This window comes from Columba livia, chromosome 2, assembly GCF_036013475.1.
Source record: "Columba livia isolate bColLiv1 breed racing homer chromosome 2, bColLiv1.pat.W.v2, whole genome shotgun sequence".
NCBI classification, from domain to species: Eukaryota; Metazoa; Chordata; class Aves; order Columbiformes; family Columbidae; genus Columba; species Columba livia.
Genome location: NC_088603.1, coordinates 135644475 through 135671931, shown reverse-complemented (window position 1 = coordinate 135671931; position 27457 = coordinate 135644475). Strand labels below are relative to the sequence as shown.

The window sequence follows — 27457 nt, the reverse complement described above, 5'->3', positions numbered from 1 at the left end:
TTTGCCATGGATCAAATGTTTATTTGTTTAAATACTTCAGCATCTATGATTTAGTTTAGATATTTGACAATAATTTACATATAATATTTGTAAGGAGTGCAAAATCAACAAACACATTAACATTGCTGAGATTCTGATGTCCATAGAGAAATTCAGTAACGTTATTTGCATTTATAATGTTACTTCTGACTACTGCTTTCCTTCAGTCCAGAAGGAAAATGAAGGCTCGTGTGCCATGCCCAGAAAGTTAACGGATTCATGAAAAAACAGATTTTGGCAAAAAACAGACAAAGAAGTTTCTCAGTTCTGAATTCTCTATGGAAATAGTATTTGTCCGTAGCCCTTATTATACTACCTGTAGTGCCTGCTATCTGTTACCACTTGAGATGCCACCTCAGGCGTCTTAAATCACTTAGGAACTTTGGCCCTGCAAGGAAGAACTTCAGAGGATGGTACAATGCTGTCTTGGTGTGACATACAGCTCAGCACTAAGCACGACTCTAAACTCTTGGAGGCAAAGACTGTCACGTTTAGTTTGGTACTGACTTGTAGGGTTTGTACTCTCTTTGTGCCCTCATACAGTCTAGTACCATGTCTCTGTCGTTAACCAGTGCCTTCTAATAGAGGGGTGAGAATGTAACTTTTCTGTACACTTGCAGAGCGGTATCGAAATGGCGCTGTGCTGTAAGAGAGGCACAGATGTGTACATGAAGAGCACACGGGGATGTTCTGAGCTGGGCAAACTAAACCACACCTCAGGTCTTCTTTCCTCTTAGTGATTTGTGATTGTGATTCTTAGATGATTTTAGTGCTCTAAGGTTGTGGCTTTCAAAAAGCAAAAGAACTGCCCCTAATATCTTCATGTTTACTTTAATTTAGTGCATTTTTATTGTTCATATTTTGTATCAAAAGAAAACCCTGCTGAAAGGAAACTGTCACAGCAGATGGCATCGGAATGCAGATATAAGGTTTCACAGGAGCACTACTGGGAAACACTGTGTTGGAGATGCACAAAATTGCAATCCTGCAAATGACCTTACAATGTGGGGAGGGAATGAACAGAGTTTTCAATGATTGCCTTCTTCCCCATTCCATTGCTCTTTCTCTGGGCAGACATTAATAAAAGACAATAATGCTAGAAACTACAGGCACTTGTATAAGATTAAATTACCTTAATTGGGGTTAATTGAATAGGAATGGTGAAACTCAAATTAGAAACAATGTAATTACAGAAAGGAAGCACGACCTGACAGCGAGGATAACAAATAGTACTACATATCCACAAAGCGTAGTAGAGCTGGAGCAGCTGTTTTTATGGTCTAGGTTGCAAGGCTGATGGCTTTTTTTTTTAAACGACAGTTATTGTCTCTTCCATTTCAGAAGACTAACAATTAGGACTAGTTGCACATTCCCATGTGCCACACTGAAAAATATAATATTCAGGAGAACGATTCTAATTCTTAATTGCCCTTTTGTTTCGTGGCACCACTGGTGGGTGCACCTGTGCTGGGTATTGTGCAACAGGCACCTGTGTGACGTGGACCTGGCAGCCGGTGCTGGAGACTCTCTGCGTGCTCAGCAGGAGACCTGCAGCAGGCCAGCAGGAGCTGGGGAGATATGAAGGGCTGGGCAGGGGCTCAAAGAATTTGGTAAACGTCAATATTTTTTAATTTCTCCTTGTGAATTCCTTAAATAAGTTCCACTGCGGAAAAAAAAATGGTATGATTCATGGGATAACAACTTTGATACTTCTAGACAAGCAATGGACACTATGAAAAGGTGAAGTGTTTTCCCTGATTTTACACCTGCTGGAACACCATGACTCAGTCCCTTACAGTGTTCCACGGCAGGGTGTTCTGCTGGAAAGCAAAAGTACTGCAGTTACAATGGTATAGTTTGTTTGTTGAAAATACTTGTTCCGCAAAAGTGTAATGAATGTGGGATATAGTCAAATGAGAATTTCTCACAGAATTTAAGTGGCCAAAAGCTTTGGGTAAAATATGTGTGCTGGGAATTACACATCAGAATAGTCTAATGATAATCCTACACTCAAAGCATGTCTACCAGTTTGGATTGTATATTTTTTACTTTGGCTAAGGATTTAGTTATATTTTTAGAAGTACACTGTGGCTTCTATTTCCCAACTTGTGTTTTGGATCTTGCAAATGTCTGGCCCGTCTTTTGTTATATTTATCAATTTATTTCTTAGGATTCTGACCAGACCTAACACTTTTATTTTTGCTTTTGCAATTATCCTAATATTTAGCACTTAACTACTAATAAATTTTTGTTCATACAGTGCTTTGTAGTTTCAAAGTGTCACACAATAACTCACTATTAACCAACAGAATTTAAAAAAAATTTCTGTTAAAAAAAGTTATTTATAAAGCAAAGACAAATAAACAAACATCAAACTGATGCATAGTACAGTGGTTAGTGCTTTAGTATAACTGAACACATGGGTAGAACTTCAGATTATATAAACTGATCCAGGTGCAGCCCTCATTGTCAAGGCAACTCTATCTCCCCTTAGTTGCTTTACGTTCCGTGTCTACGTCCAGATCTGACAGAGCACAGTAGAAGAGCATCTGAGCGTATTTTGTTGTTGTAACTGTAATACATATCAAAAATGTGTAGCTGAGACAAAGTTATAATATATCTTAGACAAATACATGGATTTTGATTAATTTGAAACCACTACACAAATACCAGTAAAAACTTAAAACACCTTAATGGGATTAAGCACATTATAAACAGCTAAAGGCAAAAGGAGCTCAATAATTAAACAGAAAGTCTTGTTTAAGCTAAGTTACATCAACGCTTTCATTGAATTATCAGACTGATAGCTGAGTTCAAAGTGAATAAAAATATTAAATTTTGATTTTTCAAGATTGCCTGAATTTGAGGAGTCAAAACTAACCTTCAGACCAGTAATTAATTATTTCATAATTTATGAAAGTGCTTGTACTCCTCTGACTCAGTGAAGCAATGATGTTCCAGTATTTCTGCCTTCAGGGTACCAAACTGCATGCATGTAGTCTTCACAATCATACATGGCTTTTATTGCATCAACATAGTGAAATGGCTCAACACCACAAATATTAGATGGCCACATTATATCCACATATTGGGCTGTTTTGTACAGGTTTGTTTCAGGACCATGTGATGAAGCAAATGATCTCAGACATGCCATATACAGTATAGTAAAACTTCATAAAGAAAAAAGATTTCAAGAAAAAACTATTCTTTCTCTTTTCCGATCCAGCATGCAAGATTTTGGCACAGTGACTAGGACAAGATGATGTTGCTTACCAGAGAGCTTCTGTAGATATTTAGGTCGTTTTTCAACTGGCAGATAAACTCCCAAATAGTATGCAGGAACCCCTGAGAGGGCAATGACAATGCCAATAATGGAACTGAGTGTGTCACTGTAGAGAGGAAATATGACCAGGAAAAGGGAACAGAAACAGTATACTATAGGGAAGAAGAGATTAAGCTGTGGAGACAAAAAAAAATTCCAACACTTATTAAAAGATGCAGTAAATATTCTACTGTAAAAATGTCAGGCTTTTCAGATTAAAATTAGACAGTCAAAAATACAACTATTGACTATATGACTACCATGTACTGTATCTTTTGGCTGCCTAAAGTCAGTACAATTTGCCAGCTTCTGTGAACACCGCTGAGCGCCTCTGATCTGGTACACACCTGAGTATCTGCTCATTTTGTTGTTTTCAGGCCTGCCAAGCTGAGTTCCTTTCCAATTAGTGTGAGATCAATCTTTGAAAGCAGTACTTTAAAACTGAGCAGCAGTGGCTGGTATTGCCTCTAATTTCAATTACAAATTTTAATTGTAAACTAGATTGAGAACTAAGTGAGCTGGATTTTCAATTGGCATGTGGATGCTACAAAAGTAACGGACTGAGTTAAAACTATTTTGCCTGGGCACTTAATAAATATAATACAATAAATACAGAAAGTTGCAATAACGTCTTAGTGGATTTATTTTTCACTAAAATATTTTTCACTGGTTGTCATAATGGGCTTTCTCAAGAGTCCAGGAGCTGACATTTGAATAGTAGCTGAAAATCCTGAGAATTTACTGGTTTAAATACTTCTTTTTCCTTATAAAGTTTAAAAATGTAAGTTGATGAAAACCAACTTCTACGTTTCAGAAAAGGAAAAAGTTTATGCAGAGTTGTGATGTTGACTAAACTGGCAAATGCTGATAGGAATTAACCAGTCATTATCTATAATCCGACTGTAATCCTTGCTCTAGTATAGCCCATAGTAAAACTGCCAATAAGGCAAGATTTAATCTTTATCTTCCACATATTTTGGGGGAGAGTTTGGAAATGAAGTGTGAACATGCTTCAGGAAAATTTGGTCTGCTCTGGAAGACTGGAAGCTTTTCAAGCAGTAGGTACTTTGCTTGAACTGCATATTTTATAATCTGGGTGTTGCACCTAAACAGAAAAAAATGTGTTGGTAAAAATCATGCAGGAGCTTAGGGAGAGAAAGTGACAAGAAATAAATGTTTGGATAGGGTGTTAGCTTGGATTTCTCATAATTTCTACTGCATCACTGGAGAGCTGAAATGCAGGCCATGGAGCCAAGAGAGTGCAGGGAAACGGATGCCAGCGCGTGGTTTTGTGTGCCTGGGGGAAGCTCTGCATTTCCGTCCCTGCTTCCCAGACAATCACTGGATTACAACTAGAAACAAGTTTTAGGCATGCTTTGTTTCTGTGCAGTCACCCTCTCCTAACTGATAGCTGTACGGTCTTCTGCAATCAGTCATTAAACTTGGATTTTACCATCTATGACCACTATACAGTGGGAGGGAACAATCAAAATATATTTGATTATTCAAGCTTTTGAACTTTTGCATGAGCAGAATTTTGGGCATTTATGGCCTTTGGAGGGGTTTTGCTGAATTTGTTAAGTCACATAATTTTGTTTAGAGTGTGAACTTCCCTGGAGAACCCATCCTAGCTCAGCAGAGGTCCACTGTGAACAAAACGAAAGGGGGTTGTTCCAGGATGGACCAAGAACACCAGATATTTATTTATTCCATATTTATTTTGACATAAAGACAGTTATAAGATTGAATGAAACGAAAAATAAATGATAAATATCATTTAAACCTCACAGCAAAAGTACCAGAACAGATGCTCTTCTGGAAGCTCAAATGGCTTTTGCTCTTTCATTTCTTTTCTTGTATGTTAAAGGAAATTCTATGCCTGGAAAAAACAGTCTATAAAGTAACTGTTAATGTTTCAGCTGTGGCATTATGGGTCACATAAACACATACCTTAGCTGTTTTTTAGGGCTTGTTTACTCTCTTGTTTACTTACTTTAATAGGCCGTGGTCTATGTGGCTGAGTATATCTCAAATATATTTGTCCTGCGATAGACAGACCCACAAAGAGCCAGTAATTGAAGCAGTAGTAATTAATGAGGAGAAAAACATCTTCCACAAGGAGATAAAGCATAGTCATTAAGCCCTAAAGATAATAAGAACAAAGACTTTTAAATGTGAAAATAAATACACCTTACAAAATGAAGAGGTAGTAAAGTTATAAAACAGCCTGTTTCCAACATATGTGGCTGGGCTTAGGAGACCAGGTCTGAAGAGGTCTAGGTTTTGTAAAGTTGTGCTTCAGCACCAGCAGGAACCCTCCTAAGAAGGCAGATGAGGAGACCCAGGCTCAGCTGCGCTGTGGAGAAGGCTGGTAAGAAGCTTTCTGTAGGCAACAGCTTGATCTGTTCTTCTGGTTGGCTTCAGTCTGAAAGCAAACTTTTAATGTAGTTTCACTGTTGAAGGCTCCCACAGCTCATCCATACATTGAGACTATTAGAGTAAATTCTGTGGTACACAGGTATGCTCTGGAATGGAAATGCCTGCATGGAAATACCTAAAATACCAGGAATTTAATGTCTGTTTTAACAGACGAGCAGAAAAAAATTCCACTGTGAAAAACATGAATGGTGGCATATTAAGGGAGCGTAGCTCATCTTACTGGTGCAAACAGAATGTCTCTGAGAAGAGTATTTATAATAAGATCATAATTTTTAGTAAATTATTTTATGTCAAACAGAACCGGTGTGATAATCTATACGTAACACAGGGCAATGGAAGACACTCAATAAAATACATGTTCAAATAAACAGCAGTGAAATGTATTTGAATAATTCCACCTTCTCTGTTTGTACATATCCTCTCCCTTATTTTAACCTATTAGATGTATGGGTTATTTATTAAAATCATTTGCACTGATTTTATACCTTATAGTTCCTCAATTTTGTGTCACAAGATTAATTTGTACAGTGATAGCAGCAAAAAGTCAACATGGTTATAGGCATCCAATGGTAGGAATTTAATTTTAAGTGCTTTGTCACTGCTGTTACAACTAGAGTCCTAGAAAATCAGCTTGTGGCAGTGTCTGAGATGTTCCTGCCGTATTGTTCTTCAGTGACACTCTGAAAACTCACATAAAGACTTTAACAGCTCCTGTTTATGCTGTTATGTCTTTAGTCATTCTATGTTTTCTAAGTAATGCTATTGTACTTCTCACTAATCTTGTTCAGAGGGCATATGAATGTGAATCAAGCCATTCTCTTTCCACTGAAAAAAAGTCCCACCAGACAAAATAACACCAACCCCCTCAGTGTGTTTTAGAGATTGTGGGCATTTGAGGAAGATTTCTCCAGCCCAGGAGAAACACTGGGCAGAGGCGACGTGTTGTACTCTCTGGGTCCCAGGGCAGGCCCAAGGCCACTCACATTGAAGAGGAGAGCAGGGACTGGTGTGAAACGCTTTACATGAATCAAGCTCAGACTGTCAGGGAGGTGTCCTTCTCTGGCTCCAACATAAAAAAGCCTGAAAAAAAAGAATTAGAAAACTCAACCAGACACTGAGCCAAGAAATATCTTGTTGCTTTCTGAGAAAAGCATCGTTAATTATTTTATTGCTCTATTATAAATGCTGCTCTCTTCTTAAGTAGCATTAGTTTACCAATTGGTGCTGACCATGAGAATACACTCCAGATCATAACAATCCTTCCATCATAAATAAACAATCTGAGGTGGCAAAAATTATGTCACTTTTACAATGTAAAAGAATGTAAATAATGTAGATTAATAATAAATTATTAATTTAAATTTATTCCAAATAAATATTATATTTCATACCTAGATGCTGCAATAATCGATGAGTTTAAACCACTATAGCAAGACATGGCCACTGCTATAGGAATTATCCACTTGGCATAGCTAAGGGTTTCACTACCAAACGCCTGTAACAGAAAAAGAAAACAGTAGTGAGGCCTGTTACACTGAGCATGTGGACAATCCTAAGAAACTCTCATGAAAACACACCAGTTCAAAATATCATCATAGCCTATGCTTTACTATGACACCAATAAGAACTTTGGAAATTAGAATTTGGAAAAACTGATCAGTATTGAAACAAAAATGTCAGATATATTAAAAGAAAGGTGTTTTGTTAATGTATAATTTCTAAGCCTAGATCAAGTCAATGAGATAACAGATTAAGATGTATTGACTTTAATGTATTCTGACAAATCTTGACTGTAGTAATCCATGAGTTATAACTGTACTTTTATATAAAAGAGTGATAAGGTTTTAAAAAGCATTTCAATGCATATTTCTGGGTTGAAAATATTGCTGTAATCCTGCAGCAAACATCACACACTGTACATCAGAATAATAGCAAAAACCTCTGGTTCTTAAACTGCCTAGACTTTCCATAGCTCTTTCGCTGTCTGGCCCTGGTGAAAGCATCTTCTACAATGAAGTACTGTTAGGAGCAGGTTTTACGGAGTTTATATGAGGATTTTACAAGAACAGATTTGCTGGACACATGCTTTATATGCACCTGCTAATATACTCTTACATGAAAACAAAGTTTAAAACAAAGAAAAAATATTCAACATGGAAATATTTCAATTGTTTTGCCAAGAAGTATGCTACCTGAGATTCTTCCGCAGTGTCATCCATACAGTAACTTTTGTTTTACTTATTTTATACAACTTACCACAGCCACTGCATCACTTGTGAGGAGAACTGACATGTCCAAAACTACATAGTATGCTATATTAGTCAGCAAGTAAATAATAGTCACAATAGGCATTGAAATTGCAATAGAAATGGGTAGATTCCTGCAAATGGAAAGTGCCAAAATTATTTCATGTTCTTTAAATAAGAAATATTTAAATAGAAGATTATTCCCAAATTCAAATGTTTGTGAATAGATACCTCCATCACTTTTTGTAATCTGTCATTTTGTTATTGTGGGGTTACAAAATAAAAAACAACCATGTGTGAAACAATTCTATAGGCAGCTTAGTTTGCTGCTTGTGGGTCTACCACCAGTTTTAGAGAAAAAAACATACATATATACTTGTCAATTTTATATACTGTCTCTTATATGAAGCAATTTAAGAGAGCATTTAAGCAATGAGATTTAAATGCACACTTTGGTGTTTTCTTGATTGTAATATTTTTTCCTGACTCATAACCCAAGAAAAGGTGGACTATAGCAGTCTGAGCAGGGGAGCTCAGCACTCCCATGGATTGGACAACCCTCTGGAGACGAGGAGATGGTATTTCTAGTGCCACTGTGGACTTCTTTATTTTTTACTTAACATTTCATCTTTAGAAAAATTAAACATTTTGCCTATAAACAGTAATGCTGAAGATCACACGATAAACCAGCCATAAACCTGACACAGTCTTACTCTATGGGTGGAAAATAAAATAACTGTTCCATGTGACTGAAAAGAAATATGGAATTTTAGAGGGCTAGGTGGACCATCACTTTTTCCTGCTTTCAGCATGGGTTTGTTCTTCTCCTTTAAAAATTCTGGCCTAAAGTGTAAGGGGTAAAATACATATATGCAGACAAGTGATTTACTAGTGTGATACAATAAATGAGAGAGGAAGATAATCAGGAAGAGTTCTCACACTTATTACTTCTTTGGAAAAGAAGAAGATTTTTGCTGAGAAAATAGTTTGACTAATTTCCAATCAGAAACAAATACAGAGCAGCTTGTCCTGCCATCACCTGTCCTACCAGGACATTCTTCAGTGATTCAAAGGAAAAGCACACATTTACCTCTCGGGATTCTGCATTTCCTCGGTGACATAGTTGAGCGTGTCCCATCCTGAATAGGAGAAGAGGGCTGAGTAGAGAGCCAGTGCGATCATCCCTGGGTTTGTAGCTGAGCCCTCGAATGGAGCTCTCAGGTTTTCTGTTTCTCCTGTAAAAACAGCAAGTACCAATTGCCTGTTATGTTTCAAGGATTACGATGTAGAAGGACACTACACTAAGAGTCTTGGCTAACCAAAAGGAACTGAAACCCCACTGCATCCCAACTACATTACTATTTCTGAAAGTGCACAGCTTATATTTTCACTTGGCAAATAGAAAAGTTTCAGTCAGACGTTCAGAGAGCTACATTTGTACCGAGAGACAGCAGAAGACATTTTCCCATGTTCGTTATTTGGATGTGACTTGTGTAATTCTACCAGAATTTACAGCACCCTCGTCTCCCAGCATCGGCGTCCAGCCTGCCACAGGAGGGAGCTGCCCTGTCAGCCAGGCAGAGGCAGCTGGGAAAACCAGTTTCAATTCCTGAATCTGTCTCATATTTCTTCCTCACATCTGTGCTTTCATTTTCATTGGATGAATTAGTGACCACTGAAGGGGGAACTCCTGGAGATATGGTCCTCAGTGCAATGCTCTGCCTCAAAAAGGTGTTCCCCGAAATTAAGAGGAGACTTGAAAAATCTTTCCTTTCAAAATCCTCCTCTAGTTTAGCTCAGCTGGTTGAGATGACAATCTGCAGAATGTTGCAAAATAGGTGAAATGTTAATGAAACTATGTAAGCTTTCACTGCAGTTCTGGAAAGGGGAAGAAAGGCCTTACTGAGTTTGCAGAAGGAAAGTAAACTATCCAATATAAATGCAAGTGGGTTAAGCATTAAGGAAGGCAGAAACATACTGAAACCTCTATTAGAGAAGAAAGTAAGGTCTTTGTTGTAAAATGAAACAATTTCACTCTGTGGTTAAACTAAGTAGTTTATAGATACCACGAAACCAATTCAGTCTTTGAAGAGCAGTAACTACCAGGAGACTATTCAAACTGAGGAAGGTGAAGCTACAAGATGTACACCACACACTTTGAGGAAGAAAATAGTTGGAAGCAAAATAAAAATAAAAATCCAAATGGGCCAAGAAAAGCTTTTTTTTTTTTTTTTCTTAAAAAAACAAAAACAAAACAAAACCAAAAACCTGAAGACAGCTCATATTAAAAATCAGACACGTTCACAGTGTTTTAAAACAAGAGTTGTATCTGAGCACATCAGAAAGAATACAGCAGGGCTAAAATATAGTAACTGCTCATTTTATTAAAACAGCTGCTGAGTTTAAGGGAGTGCATTGACCCAGTAACAGTTTCCTCCAGAAGTCTACATCGTTCCTCTTCCCAATCCTTTCTCAATCCTTTCTGTATTTAAGTGCTTGGATCTGCTTAAACAAAGCAGAGATGAGACCTTTGCTACCAGTAAAAGCCCTCAGCATTTTGTGTTCCTCACAATACTCTTTCCTCTCTGCTTTCACCCTCTCCGACCCCATGGGGCAGTGCTAAGGACCCAGCTGGGTTACATACAGCAGAGGGAACAGTCCCTGGCCCAAAATGCATCTTTTTAGATGCCTGCCAATGAGCAGCTGGGAGGTTTGAAGGTGACGATTTAAAGCATGGGTAAATTTGTGACTGTGGGAGCAGGAAAAAGCTGCTGTAGGGGTGAAATCATGGACTCACGCCTTTTTAAAACTGCAGCATCTTGTTTTATAAGAGAGACTACTCACTCATGTAACCATGCTTTTCTTGTGCATCTTCTCATTCCCGCCCTTAGGACTGGATTTACTTGTTTAGGTTTCTTTAAACTTGAACAAACCAGTGACAAATGATGTGCACAGATAGTAGCTAAACAAAAAAACTTTCATAAAGTCTGGTGTAGCTTTACAGAGTAAGAGCTGATGCAGCTGCAGCTAAAGAAAGGAGAAGGCCAGCAAACATGGAAAAGCAACATGCTCATTAGGTGTTACAAGCCAGTTTCAGCAGGAGAAAAAGACAATTCCCAAATTGAAGAGGGAAAACCATCTTTATTTTAGTTGAATAAAGATACAAAGGCTATTTAAGAATTTCATGGGAAGGGAAAATGAAGAAACCTTAGTAACTAAGCAACAGAGCTAGAATTGGGAGAGACTTCACTGTATCAGAGACCCAAATTAATAAAATCAAATCTCTTGTCATATGCAAAAACCATAGGCAGCACCAGAATAAACTGGTCTCCAGCTCTTCAATGTATTCAGTTTAGTCCTGTTACTGCTGATACAAGGTGGCTCATCTGTCCTGTGATGTCTTATGAAACCACAGTGATTCCCCAGACTGCACTGTTAGTCTTCGCCCTGTCCTGTCACCACTGAAGGAAAGGACAAGAGTTCCTCCCCCCAACCCTCTGTCCTCACAGGCTGCTTTGGTGGCTCTCTGGAGAGCAGTGGGTGAGGAGGGATGCGAAGGACACGTCCAGCAATTTCTGTTATGCTGTCCTGTCAACTATCAACTTTAGCCTTTAACAACGAGTGGTGTGTGTTGCTTTGCCACACTAAGAGTAGAAGAATAATTAAACCCCTACTGCTTATCAAGCCCTAAAATCCCTCTTCCTACTGCATACAGTTCTTTTTCCAAAATAAATAACATTTCATATTTAAGTCTTAAGGAGTCTGATCTTCCAGCATGGATTTTGAAACTCATATACTGTTAATTTTTAAGAATTCAAGTAAATGAAAAATATTCTTACCTTTACCAATTTTGTAAAGACCAACAGCTATCACCAAGATAAGAGCCAGAAGTTTTGCATATGTGAAAATATCTTGTACACGGGTTCCCCACTTTACATTAACACAATTAATAAATGTTAAGGAACCTGTAGAGAAAAAGAAGGACGAATGCTGCACTAGAAGAATACTGATATTTCACATCACATAAAGCAAATTTCAAATATATCCTTCCAGATATCACCCCTCTTTCAAGACATAAAACAAAATAAAATTTCACTATTTCAAGACCCCCTAGATTTATTGAAACAAATAAAATACGTGATTTAAAAGTTATACCGTAGTTTTTGGAAGATACTGTTTTCATGACAGTAGGTAAGACAAAACACATCAGATTTTGAATTTCAGGACTAGCTCCTGATCCTTTAAAATAATATTTAGATTTTATTAAAGCTAGTAGAGTTTCTCACTTTCAGAAGGTAAGGTTTCTCAATCTTTTATTTGCGCTGAAGTTCTTCCTGAAGTTCTCCCTGCTAATTTGAGCTCTAGTGTACATACAGAGTAAGGACAGATTCTGCACCAAAATGTTTGGGTGCGGTTTACAAGACACTGAATTGAGCCAGGCCAGCATGCTGTTCCTCTGGGCCCGTGGTTTAGGAGCTGTGCCATTCACACTTTGACCCAAAGTACTTGCTTACAGAGTTCTCTCAAGCTTCAGTTTTGACAGAATCTAAGAGAAATAACAAATTAGTGAGCTTGCAGAGAGTGGGTGGGATTAATTAATTCTCCTTTCCTCTCTTTGCCACATGATTTGCATTCATCTGCTGTGACAAGCGCTGCTGCTCGGGTCGGCAGGTCCACCAGGAGCTGAGCTGTGTACCTACCTCGTCTTGCTCTAGCACACACCCACATGGCATCATGGGCAGTGTATCTCTCTTGCAGCTCCATAATTCAAAACAGAGGTAGATGAGGAAAGGACAGGCTACTTATTGGAATCAGGTGTGAAGCCCAGCTGCTGGAGAAGACAGCAGGCCACATGCGGCATGGGTGGTCCAGAGCGCTCTCAAGCATGGATCAGAATGGCCTGTTTCTTCTCTGCCAGACTTGTTGGTCTTTCCTTCTGTTTCTTTGACCTGCCTATAACCTACACTTCATTTTTGAAAGAAAGCAAAATGGCTTTGTAATGCTTAAAATGAAAACCATTTAGAAACCTTTCTATATAGTAATGAAATTAGTGTGTAACCACAGATGCTCACAGAATTTCTTGCCTTTATTACCATAAGTGACTGCAAATTTGACAGTGTTCTGTCACCTGTCAAATTAATAATAAACCTATTTACAGAAATGGGACCTGATTTGCCCACACTATTTCCTATTAATATACCAATGTTGTCCAACAGAGAAAGATTTTTGTTTTTATTCTGGTATTAAAAAAACCCGAAAGGTTACTGAATGATTGTTCATGTCTAGTGTCAGGTTTGCATATAATTTTAAACCTGTCTGTAAATAATGAATTCTGTAAACATTGCTCTAGTAAGTGTGGCATATATATTGAAGCAAGATTTTTATGCTCTATAGTTTAAAAAACCCTGCTTAGTAGAAATAAACCATATACCTCTTCTTTTTTTTTTTTTTTTTTTTTTTTTTTTAAAGTACAATAGTATATACCAGTAACTGTTAGAATTATAGGTCTGTGTCTTGGAAATTATAAAGCATTGACTGAAGCTTTTGATCCTGAACATTCAGGAGTCACTTGTGATGCTATAAAGTGCTTAGAGCTATTTGTCCATCTACTAGAGGACAGATTTGTAATACTTATTTGTGTGTTCACTTTAGACATACGTTCATGACCAGGTCGAGTCTGCAGAGTGACTGATTACACTACACAGTTTTTCTAGAGACAATACTCATATTAGGCAGAGTATTTCTAATTCCATACGAATGTTTAGATTTTTGTTCATCTTTTATGATTTGCAAGAAATGGGGAGAGAGGGCATGGACCAAATGTCGCCTGTGAGTTAGGCCAATGATTCACAGAGATAAATGTATCTTTAATCATCAGTCACAGTTTCCCCCAGCCAAATTGTTGTAATTCTCCTCTCTCCTCTAATAAACTCAGCTTCAAATAAAATCCATCTGAATAAAAGATTATTAGTTCCTAAGAATGTGTTTTAGAGAGGCAAAAATTATTTTTACAGAAGGCAAAGTAGGAGAAATTCAGAAAAATCTCTCTGGAAACCTACAATTGTAATTCTTGACTTCTAGAAATCATAACTTTACTTACAAATACAAGCAGCTGCAATCAACCTGACTGCATCATACGGTGGCTCACAATGAGGAAAAATTGGTTGAACAATATAGTTAGCAAACGTGATTGCTATCACTGCCTGAGTTGTTGGTTCGATAATTAGCAAGGAAGACCACAATCTGATGAAGGCCACAAAGGCACCAAATGCTTCCAGGATATAGGCATAACTGGCTCCAGATTTAACGATGGTTGTTCCCAACTCAGCATAACACAGAGCTCCAAACAGTGAAAACATCCCACCGAGTGCCCAGATGACTAAGGAGAGTCCATAAGAAGCACTGTACATTAAAACACCTCTGGGTGATACAAATATCCCAGAGCCAATCATGTTCCCTACAATTAAAGAAACTCCATTTAGTAATGTGATTTCTTTTTTCATCTGCATTTTTTCACTTGTGTCTGCCATGTTGTCCATTTCAGCTTTTCCGTTCTTAGTTCTGGATTTTTTATTAAAGCATTTCCTCCACAAAGCTGGCATCTTCAACTATCATTACCTGAAAACAAGAGGAGAGACCATCTTTTGTAACACACATGGCATCAGAGACTTGGATAAGATAATTAGTATACAAGGCATAAATGGTGCAAAGAACAATTGTTTTGTTTTTATCTTGCAGTCTAGGATCCACATACTAGTGGACTTTCTGAACTTTCATTTTTCCCTCCCTTTTTAGTGGATGTGAGGCCACTCTCTTTGTTTATATATCCTGAACCTTTCATGAACTCTTAGTTCACTTTTATTATCTATCTTGAATTGTAATTCTATGCTATGTTATTGAAGTCATCTTAGGGAGAAAAGAGACACCGTGCCCCTGGAAACATGTTCTAATACAGCTGGAGTGTCCCCCACAGTTATACGTCTCTCTAAATTTTGCTCTCATCCCAGGAAGAGCTTGGCTTTATTATTATTTGTTTCACCAAATCACATCATCTAAAATGATATGCGGAAGAACACAAGAGAAAAGAGAGAAAATCATACCAACGAACTCCAGCCTCAGGAGGCTAATATTAATGTAAAGACAAAGAAAAGAACTTTAGCTGTTCTTAGAGATGAGATTGCTGCTGCAGTGAATAATGAAGCTTGTTTAGTTACTAACGTCACTTGACTTCTGGGCAGAAGCCACCAACATGCACAGGGATTGAGGTTTGAACACCGTGGTCCTGGAACACTTTTGTACAAGGGGGTCCAACAAAACACTTCTGTAAAAGCTTCCTGCTATGGTGCTCACGAGGCACAATCCAAGTATGCTGGGAACTGGGGAAAATGATGTAACTGTATAGCTGTGTCAGTAAATCAGCCTTGTACACACATCACACCCCTCTGGGGCTGATGTCCTCAGGGATAGGGAAGGGAAGCAAAACAGCCAGGACTGCAGCGACTGTCTCAGTTCTCGGGTCCTGCTGACTCATAACAATGCCTACTTAAAACAATGACTTTTTTTTGGTGCCAGTCTCGAAAGAAATTAATTTCTCCTTCCTTTCCCCTCTCCACACACACTCTAAATCACTTCCAAAGAAAACTTCCTCAAATTGGGCTGAGCTAAAGTGAAGTTCTCTGAGTAGAACAAAGCTCCTCCACGGGACACTGGCCAAAAACACCTGATCACAAATTTATGTTGTTAAAACATGGGTCAATGGCCAGTTTAAAACCAACAACCTGCCTGCCACAGACTTCCCAAAAGCTTTGCTTTCCTGTGTAAAGTGTGTCTCTTTTAGCAGCCCTTAACAACTTATAATTATATGTGTTCTTTTCCAGCTTTTTTGGTACAACTCAGTTTCCTAGTTGATCAAATAACTAAGGAAGCCTGATGAGGATTAAAGATTAAAAGGTATCAAACTCTCTTTACAGGTTAAATGCTTTTCTCATCCCAATGGCACTTCATCTAACTGCAGGAGCACTGTGGGAGCACTGGAGTAAAGTTTAGTTCTTGCAATGTGTGTTCAAGTGTGACTGCTCAGTCTCCCATCTTTTGCTGACCTCTTCTTCACACACAAATGACTCCTCTTACTTCTCACTTTGTCCCTTTACAGATAAAAAACCCATCACCTAGGTCTGTGGGAGGACTTTCAGGCATCCAATACACCAGTTGTTTATCTTCCTAAAAACTCCTGATAAACATTCCCAGTTTCCTACTATTAACACATATTTTCTGCCGGTGTGAAAGAAAGGAGGGAAAAGAAACCGCCCCCACTGCCCCCACTGAAATACCAGCTGATACTTCCAGAACCTCCTGGCTCTGTTTCTGTCTTCCATGGCTATGAGAAATGTTGGCAGAAACCCCCTCCTGTGATCATAGCTGTCCAGGAGCCCATCAGGACACCAGCATGCCAGAAATTTGGGCAGAACTCTGTATTAATACTACTTTGGTAGCAGACCTGGCTTAAAATCACCTTGTGCTTTTTGTGTCTGATGCGGGATTTTTTTTTTTAATTTTTATTTTTAAATATGGGTCATTCAGAGCACTGGTTCTGAGCCAAAATGCATGAATTTTAAGTGCTTACAGCTCAAAGGGAGCAAGAATTTAAAATGAAGCTGTTCCCAAGGTGATGTGAATGTGGAGCTATGTAAGCAGTGATCAAAACCAATGGCTATCAGTTCTCCTGGAATGAAGTCTCACTGATAAAGAACTTATTTTCCTGTAAAGTAAGACACATAATGCAACTGGTAGGTTGTCACTAGTAGAGACAACTTGCGCATATCCTATCAAACCTGAACTTTGATGTCTAGTGTCGATGACCCAGTAGCTAAAGGGAATTAGAGCATTTAAACTGGCAATGCTACTTGAGTCTAGTAGAACTTCTACAATCTGTAGCTTTCATGAGAGCACAAAGGTAAAGATTAAATTATTTTTATAAGTAACACTATGTTTGGCATATTTTTTCTTCTCTCTTGTGCTAACAAAAGGTTATTCCAGATCTCTAAAAATGTGTAATCAGAGCTGTGTTGGGAAATATTTCTTTCATAAATAAATGACTGTGGATGAAACCATTTTGAAAGAAAAACAATTAGAAGAAGAAACAGGTCAAACTTCTGTACTTTGAGAGATGTCACATTAGCAAAACTTTTAACCAGACTCTGAACCAGTCCACGAATAGGTACAGCCTGAGAACCAAAGGATGAGTGATTCAGTTTCCATAATCAAGATGTGTAACTCCATTGTAGTAAAGTTACTCCAATTTATATCGGCTGAAAATCTGCAAGAACCATAACAGCTGTAAAAAGTTGCCTTCTTACAGGGGGCTGGCCATTTTCAGTTGGAAAAACCTGTGTAATAGGTAACAAATCCTTACTTTGAATCCCCTAGCATGGAGAAACTCAGAGTGAATTCCTGATAACAGAAAGATTTAATTTATGCAGTAATTAAGAAAGGGAGCTTCTTTTCATTCTGGCATTCTGCTTCAGCATGATTGAGTACTTAAAGGCTAACCCTACTGCAATAATAAAACTTCATGGCATCAAAAATATCAGTACAGGTATTTTAGTAGCTTTTGTGTGTGAAATCTGAAGAGCAAGACATAAAAGCTTCATGATGTTGAAAGAAGGTCCCTGATCTCTTGGTCCCCCTGGACTGTGACAAGCACAAAGAGCTGCTGCTCTCTGGAAATCAGAGATCCAGACAGGCATCTACATGCTGATGCGCCCCTGAGGCTTCAGCAGGCTAAACAAAACAGCTGCAAACACTATCCTGTGCCTTGTGTCAGCAAGTGATCTCCACCATGGAACTTCAGATCCTCATTTTTATGCAGGTCTTGCTCTTCCTTAGGCAATCCCTCAACAAATTAGGGAAAATTTTCCCTTCAGATAAAAAGCAGAATGCCTTGAGAGCACAGACAGGCACAATGGCCCTAAATACTTTGCAAAATTATGTTTACCTCCCAGAAAGAACAACAGAAAGGAACTTGTAGACTGACATTTGAGAAGGTAAAGAAAACAGTAACACCATACATGGGTAATTCTCAGTAGTTCATTTTTTAGTCAAGCCATTGCCAGAAGTCACAGAGAGAAGTGAAGGGAGACTGGGACAGCTTAATAGTAGCTGAAAACCAGAGCTGAAATCAAAGAGCGGTCTTCCATGAATTAGTGCAGGACTGGTTTGGCAGGGCAGGATTTTCTCAGGCACTTCCCATCCCTCAGGGATCTACAGCCTCATGAGTGAATTGCCTACTTCTTGAGAAGGTAATTAACTTTTGCCAAATGATTAAGCAAGTCTTGGTCGGGGTTATCAGAGTGTGACATCTTACAAACTGCTCCACAGACTTTCAGAGAGACCAAGCGGCCTCCATTTGTTAGGACATTTTGAAATTCTCAGCTTTTAATTCAAGGAATACTAGTAAATAATCAGAGGAACTCTCTCAGGGACCACATATTGTTAAATTCAGCAGAGTCCCTTGAAGACTGAGGCCATTTAGAAAGCGATCTCCTATCAAAGATGTGGGAACATGCTAGACATCAAACTTACCATCTAATATTTCAGATAATTTTCTGTCTTTTTCTCTAGGTGATTGTTGTCTACTGCCACATAATTTTTCAATAATCAAAGTCTGTTATACCATTAATGAGCCTAGTAAAGTCAAACCAGGCAATACAACTGATAAAACCCCAATATTGTCTAGCTTCAGTTAGAAAATTAATGACATTAAGGATGGCATTTAAACCAAAATCTAGCATATTTTAATTATGTTTGTATTAGAAATCAATATCTGTGTAGAAAACCATTTTAAAAGTCATGAGCAACCTCTCATTTTCTCCAAGTACACTCTGAGTAATTTTTTCCTGCATGCAGCAGATTGACCAAAAAATAAAAAAGCCCAACCATATACATCTATATTAATAGATGTTGGAACATAAAATCAGATGAGCCAGCCGTTTTCTACATGACCAAAAATGTGTAGATCACAGAATCACAGAATCGACTGGGTTGGAAAAGACCTCAGAGATCATCGAGTCCAACCCTTGGTCCAACTCTAGTCCGTTTACTAGATCACGGCACTAAGTGCCATGTCCAATCTCAGTTTAAAAACCTCCAGGGACGGCGAGTCCACCACCTCCCTGGGCAGGCCATTCCAATGCCTGACCACTCTCTGTAAAGAATTTCTTTCTAATATCCAGCCTAAATTTCCCCTGGTAGAGTTTAAGCCCATGCCCCCTTGTCCTATTGCTAACTGCCTGGGAGAAGAGACCAATCCCCACCTGGCTATAACTTCCCTTCAGGTAGTTATAGAGAGTGATGAGGTCACCTCTAAGCCTCCTCTTCTCTAGACTAAACAACCCCAGCTCCCTCAGCCTCTCCTCATAGGTCTTATGTTCAAGTCCCTTCACCAGTCGTGTTGCTCTTCTCTGGACCTGCTCCAGCACTTCAATGTCTTTCCTGAACTGAGGGGCCCAGAACTGAACACAATACTCCAGGTGTGGCCTCACCAATGCAGAGCACAGGGGAAGGATCACTTCCCTTGTCCTGCTGACCATGCTATTTTTGATACAGGACAGGATACCGTTGGCCTTCTTGGCCACCTGGGCACACTGCTGGCTCATGTTGAGCTTCCTGTCAATTAGTACCCCCAGGTCCCTTTCTGTCTGACTGCTCTCCAGCCACTCTGTGCCCAGCCTGTAGCACTGCAGGGGGTTGTTGTGACCAAAGTGCAGCACCCGGCATTTGGCCTTATTGAACTTCATCCCATTGGAATCAGCCAATTTTTCCAGTCTATCCAGATCCCTCTGCAGAGCCCTCCTGCCTTCCAGCAGGTCGACACTCCCTCCCAACTTCAAAATACTGTTGCTGAGCATGAGCATCAACAGGTCTTAAAGGGAGTATTCATGGCAGATTATGCTGTTGAACATTTTCCAGTGAGACAGGGAACTGAGCAAACAAAACAAGATTATGCATTATGAAGGAACAGCATAACATAAACCACCCTTAGCAATAATTAAAAAAAAAAAAACAAACAACAACAAAATCCACTTTGATGTCCTCTGAAGAAAACTTATCCCACTCAGCAGGAAATGAGGATATTTCCTTTTGTTTTTTAAGTTTTGTGTTTACAAAAATATTTAATGAATTAATGCTTCATACACTCCAATTGCATTACTGTTGTCAGAGGCTGCTTTTCCTGTGGGAGGGACTTGCTCCACCCCCAGTATTCCATTCCCACCCCAAAGCAAATCACAGAGACTATTTGAGAGAGAAGCTACTGTAGTCCAAATCTAAGAAAGGCATTAAAAAAGGAGGTAGCAGCTTACCAGAGGGTAGGTGATATGCTTGCTTCCTCTAGCAGAAAGCCTACTGTAATTGAATAGTGACTCTCTAGCTGCTGCTGTAAATAAGCACACATCTGTTTTAACAGGATGGGTAAGTTAACACCAATATGAATAGCCTCTTCTCTCACTTCCAGTTTATCCTTGTCTATAGCTGCTATTTTTATTATAGTAGCATGAATAATAAAATCAATGAGAGCTTTCAAGAAATAAGGTCCTAGACTCTCTAGAATGTGGTTTCTCCAAACAACCTCAACTGAGGCCATTAGCAGGCAGAAGCAGGCAGCTTAAACAACAGCTGGAAAGCTGAGATAGAAAGAAGACAAAAGGAAGACTGAGAAAAAAAACAATCTTTCATCTACGTGTCACTGAAACCAAGAACACCACTTTTCCAGATGTTAATGTGAAACAAATGCAGTCCAGTTCCTACTTGTTTATTTAGAAAGCCACAATGAGACTTTTTATTAACACTGTACACAAATAAGATGTTTACTCTTGTGGTATAACTTGCCAAACAAGAAAGATTTTCAGAATAGGGAAACTAGAAAAGAGTGGTAGCTAACTGAAAATTATAGGTATTATCTTGTTTCAAACAATCTAATGTTTGTCTATTTACTTTTTAAAAAATATATACTTTCTTTCAAATTTAATCTACTCATTGTTAAATATTTATCAACTTGGTTATTTTTCTTGACCAGAGAATTATATATCTGTGGCTTTTCTAATAACTTATGATGTGTGGTACACAAAACAGGCTGGTCTGTTGTAAAGGTCTTATTTTAATTAAATAAGCTTTTAAAAAAATAACTAACATTAAAAATAAGCAAAGGAAGAATTACTTACCGAATATATTCGGCTTTGTCTTCTGAAACAATATGTTGCCCTGTCTATAAAGTACTTTTGGAAAGCCAGTATGATATACAGCACGATATCTACCCAAAGAAGTAAACATGCAGAAAATAAGGTATTGTGGGCAGAGCATGAAGTTAATGATTGCAAGAGCACTAACCTGGGATTCTTGTTTTCCGTGAACGACAAGGCCAATAGTAAGGTAAAAACTTGTATTTTCCTGTCCAAGGGCATCTGGAAGGAGTTGATGCAGGAGGCAAATAGCCTTAAGTCACTGGACTGAGCTAAGGAACCAGGTAACAGCCCATCAGAATGGGCTACTGATCCACACAAAAAAGTGAAATAATTAAATTCAAACACAGATATCCCTCAAATCAGGCTCAGTAATCCAACTGGAAAACAAGCAGGAGAGTTGCATCATGTTGCACGTTCCATACTGTAACCCACAGTAATAAAAAAAGCAACCCAAATATTTTCCTCATAAGTCAGTGCTCCTCCTATTTCTTCCTTTTAAAGTAACATCTTGTAAAAACATGCTTTCTGTGAAGATTGAGGCAGGTCCACAGTTAATGTTTACACAGAAGTGGCTGTGCTATTTAAAAATACTATTCAAAGCAGGTATATGACAAGTATTATGAACAAACACCCTCCAAGTTGCTTTATTTTTATCTGTGAAGGACAGTTACTTATCCCTGAGAATTCTCTATGTCTGACTGAAAAGATTGCACAATTCCAGCTGCCTGCAAGTCTGTGCTTACGTACATTACAATATATCAAGGAACATTTTGGCAACAGAATTGTTTTGCAGGGATGTTGAGTGCCACATTCTTTAATCAGGGCCTCTGTCATCTTGAAATTTTTTCTTCTGTTAGGGCAGTGTTAACAAACTGTAGCCTAAAAACCAGAACACATATTTTCAAGAATCTGCACTCTGAAATTTGAACTTGAATTTGTCCTGTTTCTGATTTGGGGCACCAAACCGTTTTTCTGATGCTGAGGAACTCTGTCATCAGACATTTGCCCCCTCTTATAGCTGGAGAGTACCTTCATGTTACTCATATATCCCCCTGCTAAGCCAGCTTCAGCCTTTTGTTTTAATTCTGTAGAGGCTGCATGTTGGATCATGAAACAAAATGTCTTCTTTTTTAATGGTTCCTGTATTACTATTGGTCTGACCCGATAGTTACGTCCTACTTGGCATTTCCCACAAATTCACAGTAACGGCACATAAATCAGTAACGGGCAATCATAAAGCATGCAGTATGCATGAAAGACATTTCTTTCTTGAACATTTCTTCTGTGACTGGAAAATCTAGTTCCTTTGCAAAGAAAGATTACACACATCTTACATTTTGAGTAAGTGGGATGGGAAATGTAAAGTTAATGTGGCTTTTGTAACAGATTTTTCTCATTCATTTTCACAATCTCACAGAATTCGATTAGCACTTCTGCAGTGAGGATTCTCCTATGCCAACTTACTGCTCATACCAATTCTTCTGTATGTTGTAGCTACACATATACACACTTGCTTATGGAAAAACAAAGTGAAGTACACTTGACTGAATAAGCTTGTGACATTTTCTGGTTTCTTGCCTACATTTCCATTACAACACAGGAAGGCTTTTCATACTCTGCACTGGAGATAAGAGTACTTCAATTATTTCCAGAGCCCTCTTCATTCATACCATTGCCCTGGTGCAGCACACAGTTCAGCTGCGCTACTGCGAAGTGCTCTACTTCTCGTGATCACCACCTCTGCCCCCTGCATTTCAGTGCTCAGCCAGCACAGGCTCCTACAGTCCTCATCTACAAGAGATGCACTTACAATTAACCATGACTGGAATAATACTGGTGAGCATCCTCTGCCATTAGGTGCCAGAGTCTGAATGAGAAAGGCCACTGTATTTGTTATCTTGGTAAAATCATATCTTTATTTATTATATTTTTAAGTTGATTAAGTTGATGAAGGATACAACATAGAGTCATAGAATCATAGAATCGTTTTGGTTGGAAGAGACCCTCAGGATCATCAAGTCCAACCATAACTTAACTGTAGCACTAAACCATGTCCCTAAGAATCTCATCTAAATGCCTTTTAAACACCTCCACCTGCCCTTCCCTGGGCAGCCCGTTCCAATGCCTGACAACCCTTTCCATGAAGAATTTTTCCCAGTATCAAATCTAAACCTCCCCTGGTGCAACTTGAGGCCATCTCCTCTTGTCTTATCATTTGCTACTTGGGAGAAGAGACAAACACCCTCCATGCTACAACCTCCTTTCAGGTAGTTGTAAAGAGCAATAAGGTCTCCCCTCAGCCTCCTTTTCTTAAGGCTAATCAGCCCCAGTTCCCTCAACAGCTCCTCATATAGCATACTGCACAGACAGTATCAAGGAACCTCTACCAACCATGTTAACTCAACGTGTGGGAGCTGAACACAAGGACCAGCAAAGCTTTGCACATACAGCAGTGAACTCTGTAGGTGGTCAGTGTGGCAGCAACACAGACAGGGCTGAGCTCTGCTTGGGCTTCATCATTATATGTACATACCAGTTTGGATTGGGACTAGTGCAGAGTATTTCTAAAGTTTTGGTTTTGAAGAGTAGCAGCACATCACCAAGACCAGGTGGCTTCAAGGTGCTGTGAAGGAGGACAAGTATTGTAAAGAAGGTGAATAATAACCTAATGACACAAGATATTCAGTGCAGTAAAATTAAAGATGATTACAGATACTTGAAACAGTTACACTACTGAGTAGGTGCTAAAATTGCATATGAAATCTAATGGTAACAAGTGCAAAATAGTATGTGTAGTCCTATGTTTCTATTTTCCACATGTACATGTAAAAAGGCTTTTTTACATGTACATTTTAAAAGGCTCTCAATGAACTATTACAATGCAGAGAAAAGCTCTTATTGTAAGAAAGAACACTGCTCTGAAACATCAGCAGCATTCCTCCTTGGAGTGTAAAAGCTGAAAAATGTGTTAGGAATTGCTACAAAGAAGTGGGGAGTGCACAAAATACTGCTGGGTATTGGAAGGTGTGGGGAAAACTAATCAGCTTTTCAAATGGTTGTCTTCTGAGAGCTTACAAGCCTTTTGTTGGAGGGCAGGGTCCCACCTGCCACATTCACAGAGTGTGACTGTAGAAGACACCCCCGACTTTGGCTTCCTGACAGAGCAGTTCTGCATGAACTGCATGGCTGTGCCTGACCATCCTGGCTGACCCTGGACTTGCTGCCACAGTCAAAATCAGTGCCAAATGTTCCACCTGGCCAGAATCTCTGTTCCTCTTTCACAGTACTTGAATTAAATGACAGAAGTGTCAGACTGATGGAAGGGCTTATCTGTCTAACTGTCACCTCCACACACCCTTTACGCACCCTGTGCAGCTCAGGCACACAGCCTCCCTTCCCCATGCCTAACCCAAAGCCTTCTCCTCATCTCTTCTTCCATATCCCTGAAGTCTTGAGTGTGGCTGCCCCCTCCTCCATTTGACTCTTGAGGTTATCTGTGCATGCCTAACATGTTGGAGAGGACAGGTATATTAATGCTACTCTCTCATGGAGGGAAGTTCCAGCTCCAAGGAAAGAACAAAAAGATAGGACCCAATTATATCAAGTGGCCTCAGGGCTTCCTTGGAGTGCTGGGCTTTGGCTAGAACAATAGTCATGGCCTTACAGATGCATGTATATTCAGGACTGGGGGTAGAAAATCACTCTTCCTGCAGCTGTACCACCTCCGGGTGATGTCAGATGAAGAGGGGCAGTCAATAGTAACTGGAGCAGCACAAAAGCACCATTCCTGAATGTGACTCTGTTGGCCAGATTTATCATTACTATTACTACTATTAGCCCACCCCAAGTTAGTTCAAGGGAGACTTCATGAAGCAGTGAGATGCTATTTTCCATCAGCCAGGTGTCCTACCAGTACGTCCTCATCTTTTATGTCCAACATTTCCTCTCCACTGTGAAGACACTAAGGGTGGGCAACTACCACAGTTGCCTTGGCAGCACCTGGAATGGCTCTGGGATCTGTCCCACCCATTCTTCAGGGCTCCTCCACCCATCCAAATGATCTCTGGTGAACAGCAGCTCATGGGGAGCTGGCAGAAAAGCTGCAGCCAGGCTCACTGTCAGGCTGCAGAACATGCCAGAGGTGAGTGACTACAAAGGTGCAGCAGCAGCACTGTGAAGAATCAGTAGCACGAATCACGTATTCTGGACAGAGACTGCCAGCCTGTACAGGCATCATCAAGTACCATGCACAGCACATAGAGCTAGGAAACGTGCCATCTGTGCTGTGCTCAAGTTCTGCTCGCTCTAAGGCAGAAGTTGCTTTCAGCGAGTCGTGAAATAGGAAGAAGATGCGGACCTTCAAATAACAGATGGCACCTGGCAGGCCAATGACCACACTCAGCGCTTTTTTTTTTTAACTTAAAAAAAAAAAAAAAAAAAAAGTCAGGACTGCCTTTACCTTTCTAGAATAAATTACAAAGTTTGCAGGTCATTCAGACCGTGCTACAAGAACAACTTACCAGTGGGTAAAAGCACACGCCTAAAGAAGCCTCTGTTCTTCTGGACACTAAAACTACAATTCAGGTAAGCTCATAATACATGATGAATTTTCAACTAAGAAATGTGGTTTTCCTACATGGGATGACAGAATCTTTCTGTAGGCACTAGTATTAATGAACAAATGTGGCTTAAGACATGACATGCAGTGAAACACACAGTTCTGGCACCAAACTCCCACTGGGAAGGTTGGCAGGTTTCCTCAGAGCCCGTCCCTGCCAGACATCTGATCTGAAGATCTGCTCTACAGAAATCACAACCACTCATTGCACCTTTGCCCTGGTCTCAGCTATCTACTTTGAATTTTACATCCTTCAGAGGGAAGCAGGATAAAATGCTAATTCCCAGTTTATGCAAAAAATTATTTATAAAAAAAATTAACCCCCCTCTTTTTTATCCAATAAGTTATAAATCTTATTCTTGTGATTCAGTTGACAAATTGAGACAGATATTGAAAAAATTAAGCTGTTGGCAACTAGTAACACTCACATTGAAGCTTGAATCATTGAAAAGGAACAGATCTTGCATCTCTATTGGTTTCCAAACAGCCCTCTTTTCAGCATTTTTCATTTATCGGCACCTTCTTATACAGCAATTTAGGTAGATTTCAGCTTTCTTGCACCAAAAGTTTGGATTTTCCTTGAAGTTTAGACAGCGTTACCAGAATCTGTAATTATTTGTGTCTGTGAAAATCATTTGCCTGTGCTGTTTTCTGACAAACTAAAACCAGTAATTTCTTTACTGGATTTGAAGCCACCTAGGTAAAAATCACTAAGGTTTTCTGAAATGAACTAAAAAAACCACCCACCACATACCTTTTACTCTCAGGTGGCCCCATTTGAGCCTCAGGCTGTTAGCACCATCCTTCACACAAAAAAGGACAGCAGAGATGTTGTCCAGAGAAGGTTAAGGCGGGTCAAGGCAGGAGAGACCCACGCACATCACTTCCAACCTGGCAGGGCAGTGCATGATTGATCTTTGTACAGACCCAAACTACAGATCATCATGTAAATGGGAAAAATAAAATTGAATTAGAAGTTTGATCCAACAACGTGAGATGAGAACTATTTATGGCAGATGATAAAGGTAAGGGAGGCGTTAACTAAGGAAACATAAAAGAGGCATTAACTGAGTGTTCCCTCCTATAAGCTGTGTGTGGATCCCACCATACTGTGATAACAAGATGAATCTAAGTGGGTGTAACCAAATAACGCAAAAGACTATAGCTCCACCCATTCTAATGTATCAATTCTTAGTACAAGGATGATCAGCATAATGTTCTCATTGCCCTCAGGCTCCTCTTTGGACCGACATTCTTCTTATGCAGTGGTATGAAGTGCTTGCCCTGGCAACAAAATCAGAAAAACAAAATGTAATACAAAAATCCTGCAAAAATGCAATGTAAGCCTCCTCCCACCTACCACTGTTCTGAGGTATCTCAGGAGGAGTAATCAGTATGGCTGAAAGAAAATTTCTTATAAACACAGCATACAAGTCCCAAAATAGAGCACCCAGATTTTTTCCCCTCTGTGGGAGAGAGATAAACCAATACTCCAAGTTGAGATGGGTTATCTCAAACCTGTGAGGTGAAAGGAAAGGATATGTATAAACATAAA

General features: G+C 39.3%; 1 protein-coding gene across 4 annotated transcripts; it reads right to left on the bottom strand.

Moving 5' to 3' along the window:
• On the bottom strand, positions 1 to 27313 carry LOC102083717 (Y+L amino acid transporter 2). 4 transcript variants are annotated; one of them, XM_021281378.2, is made up of 11 exons: positions 21264 to 21356; positions 20406 to 20479; positions 14147 to 14664; positions 11886 to 12011; positions 9137 to 9281; positions 8057 to 8180; positions 7192 to 7295; positions 6784 to 6880; positions 5355 to 5504; positions 3313 to 3496; positions 1 to 2611 (listed from the first exon to the last, which is right to left on the bottom strand). In XM_021281378.2, exons 3-11 carry the CDS (start codon positions 14646 to 14648, stop codon positions 2520 to 2522), a joined length of 1524 nt encoding a protein of 507 aa, XP_021137053.2. In that variant the 5' UTR covers positions 14649 to 14664; positions 20406 to 20479; positions 21264 to 21356; the 3' UTR covers positions 1 to 2519. The 4 variants fall into 4 exon arrangements, with proteins under 4 accessions (XP_021137053.2, XP_064910014.1, XP_021137049.2 ...); XM_065053942.1 differs by having other exon boundaries at positions 20406 to 20476; positions 21264 to 21283; XM_021281374.2 differs by lacking the exons at positions 20406 to 20479; positions 21264 to 21356 and adding an exon at positions 21430 to 27313.
• Positions 27314 to 27457: the final 144 nt, after the last annotated feature.

Bases quoted from the DNA above. Each gene is read 5' to 3' on its own strand.
- LOC102083717 (XM_021281374.2), bottom strand. From the start codon at position 14,648: ATGCCAGCTTTGTGGAGGAAATGCTTTAATAAAAAATCCAGAACTAAG. The intron at 12,012-14,146 runs GTAAGTAAAGTT...TTTTCTCTACAG, and splicing joins GATTGCAGCTGCTTGTATTT to GTTCCTTAACATTTATTAAT. The intron at 2,612-3,312 runs GTAAGCAACATC...TATGTATTACAG, and splicing joins ATATCTACAGAAGCTCTCTG to TTACAACAACAAAATACGCT.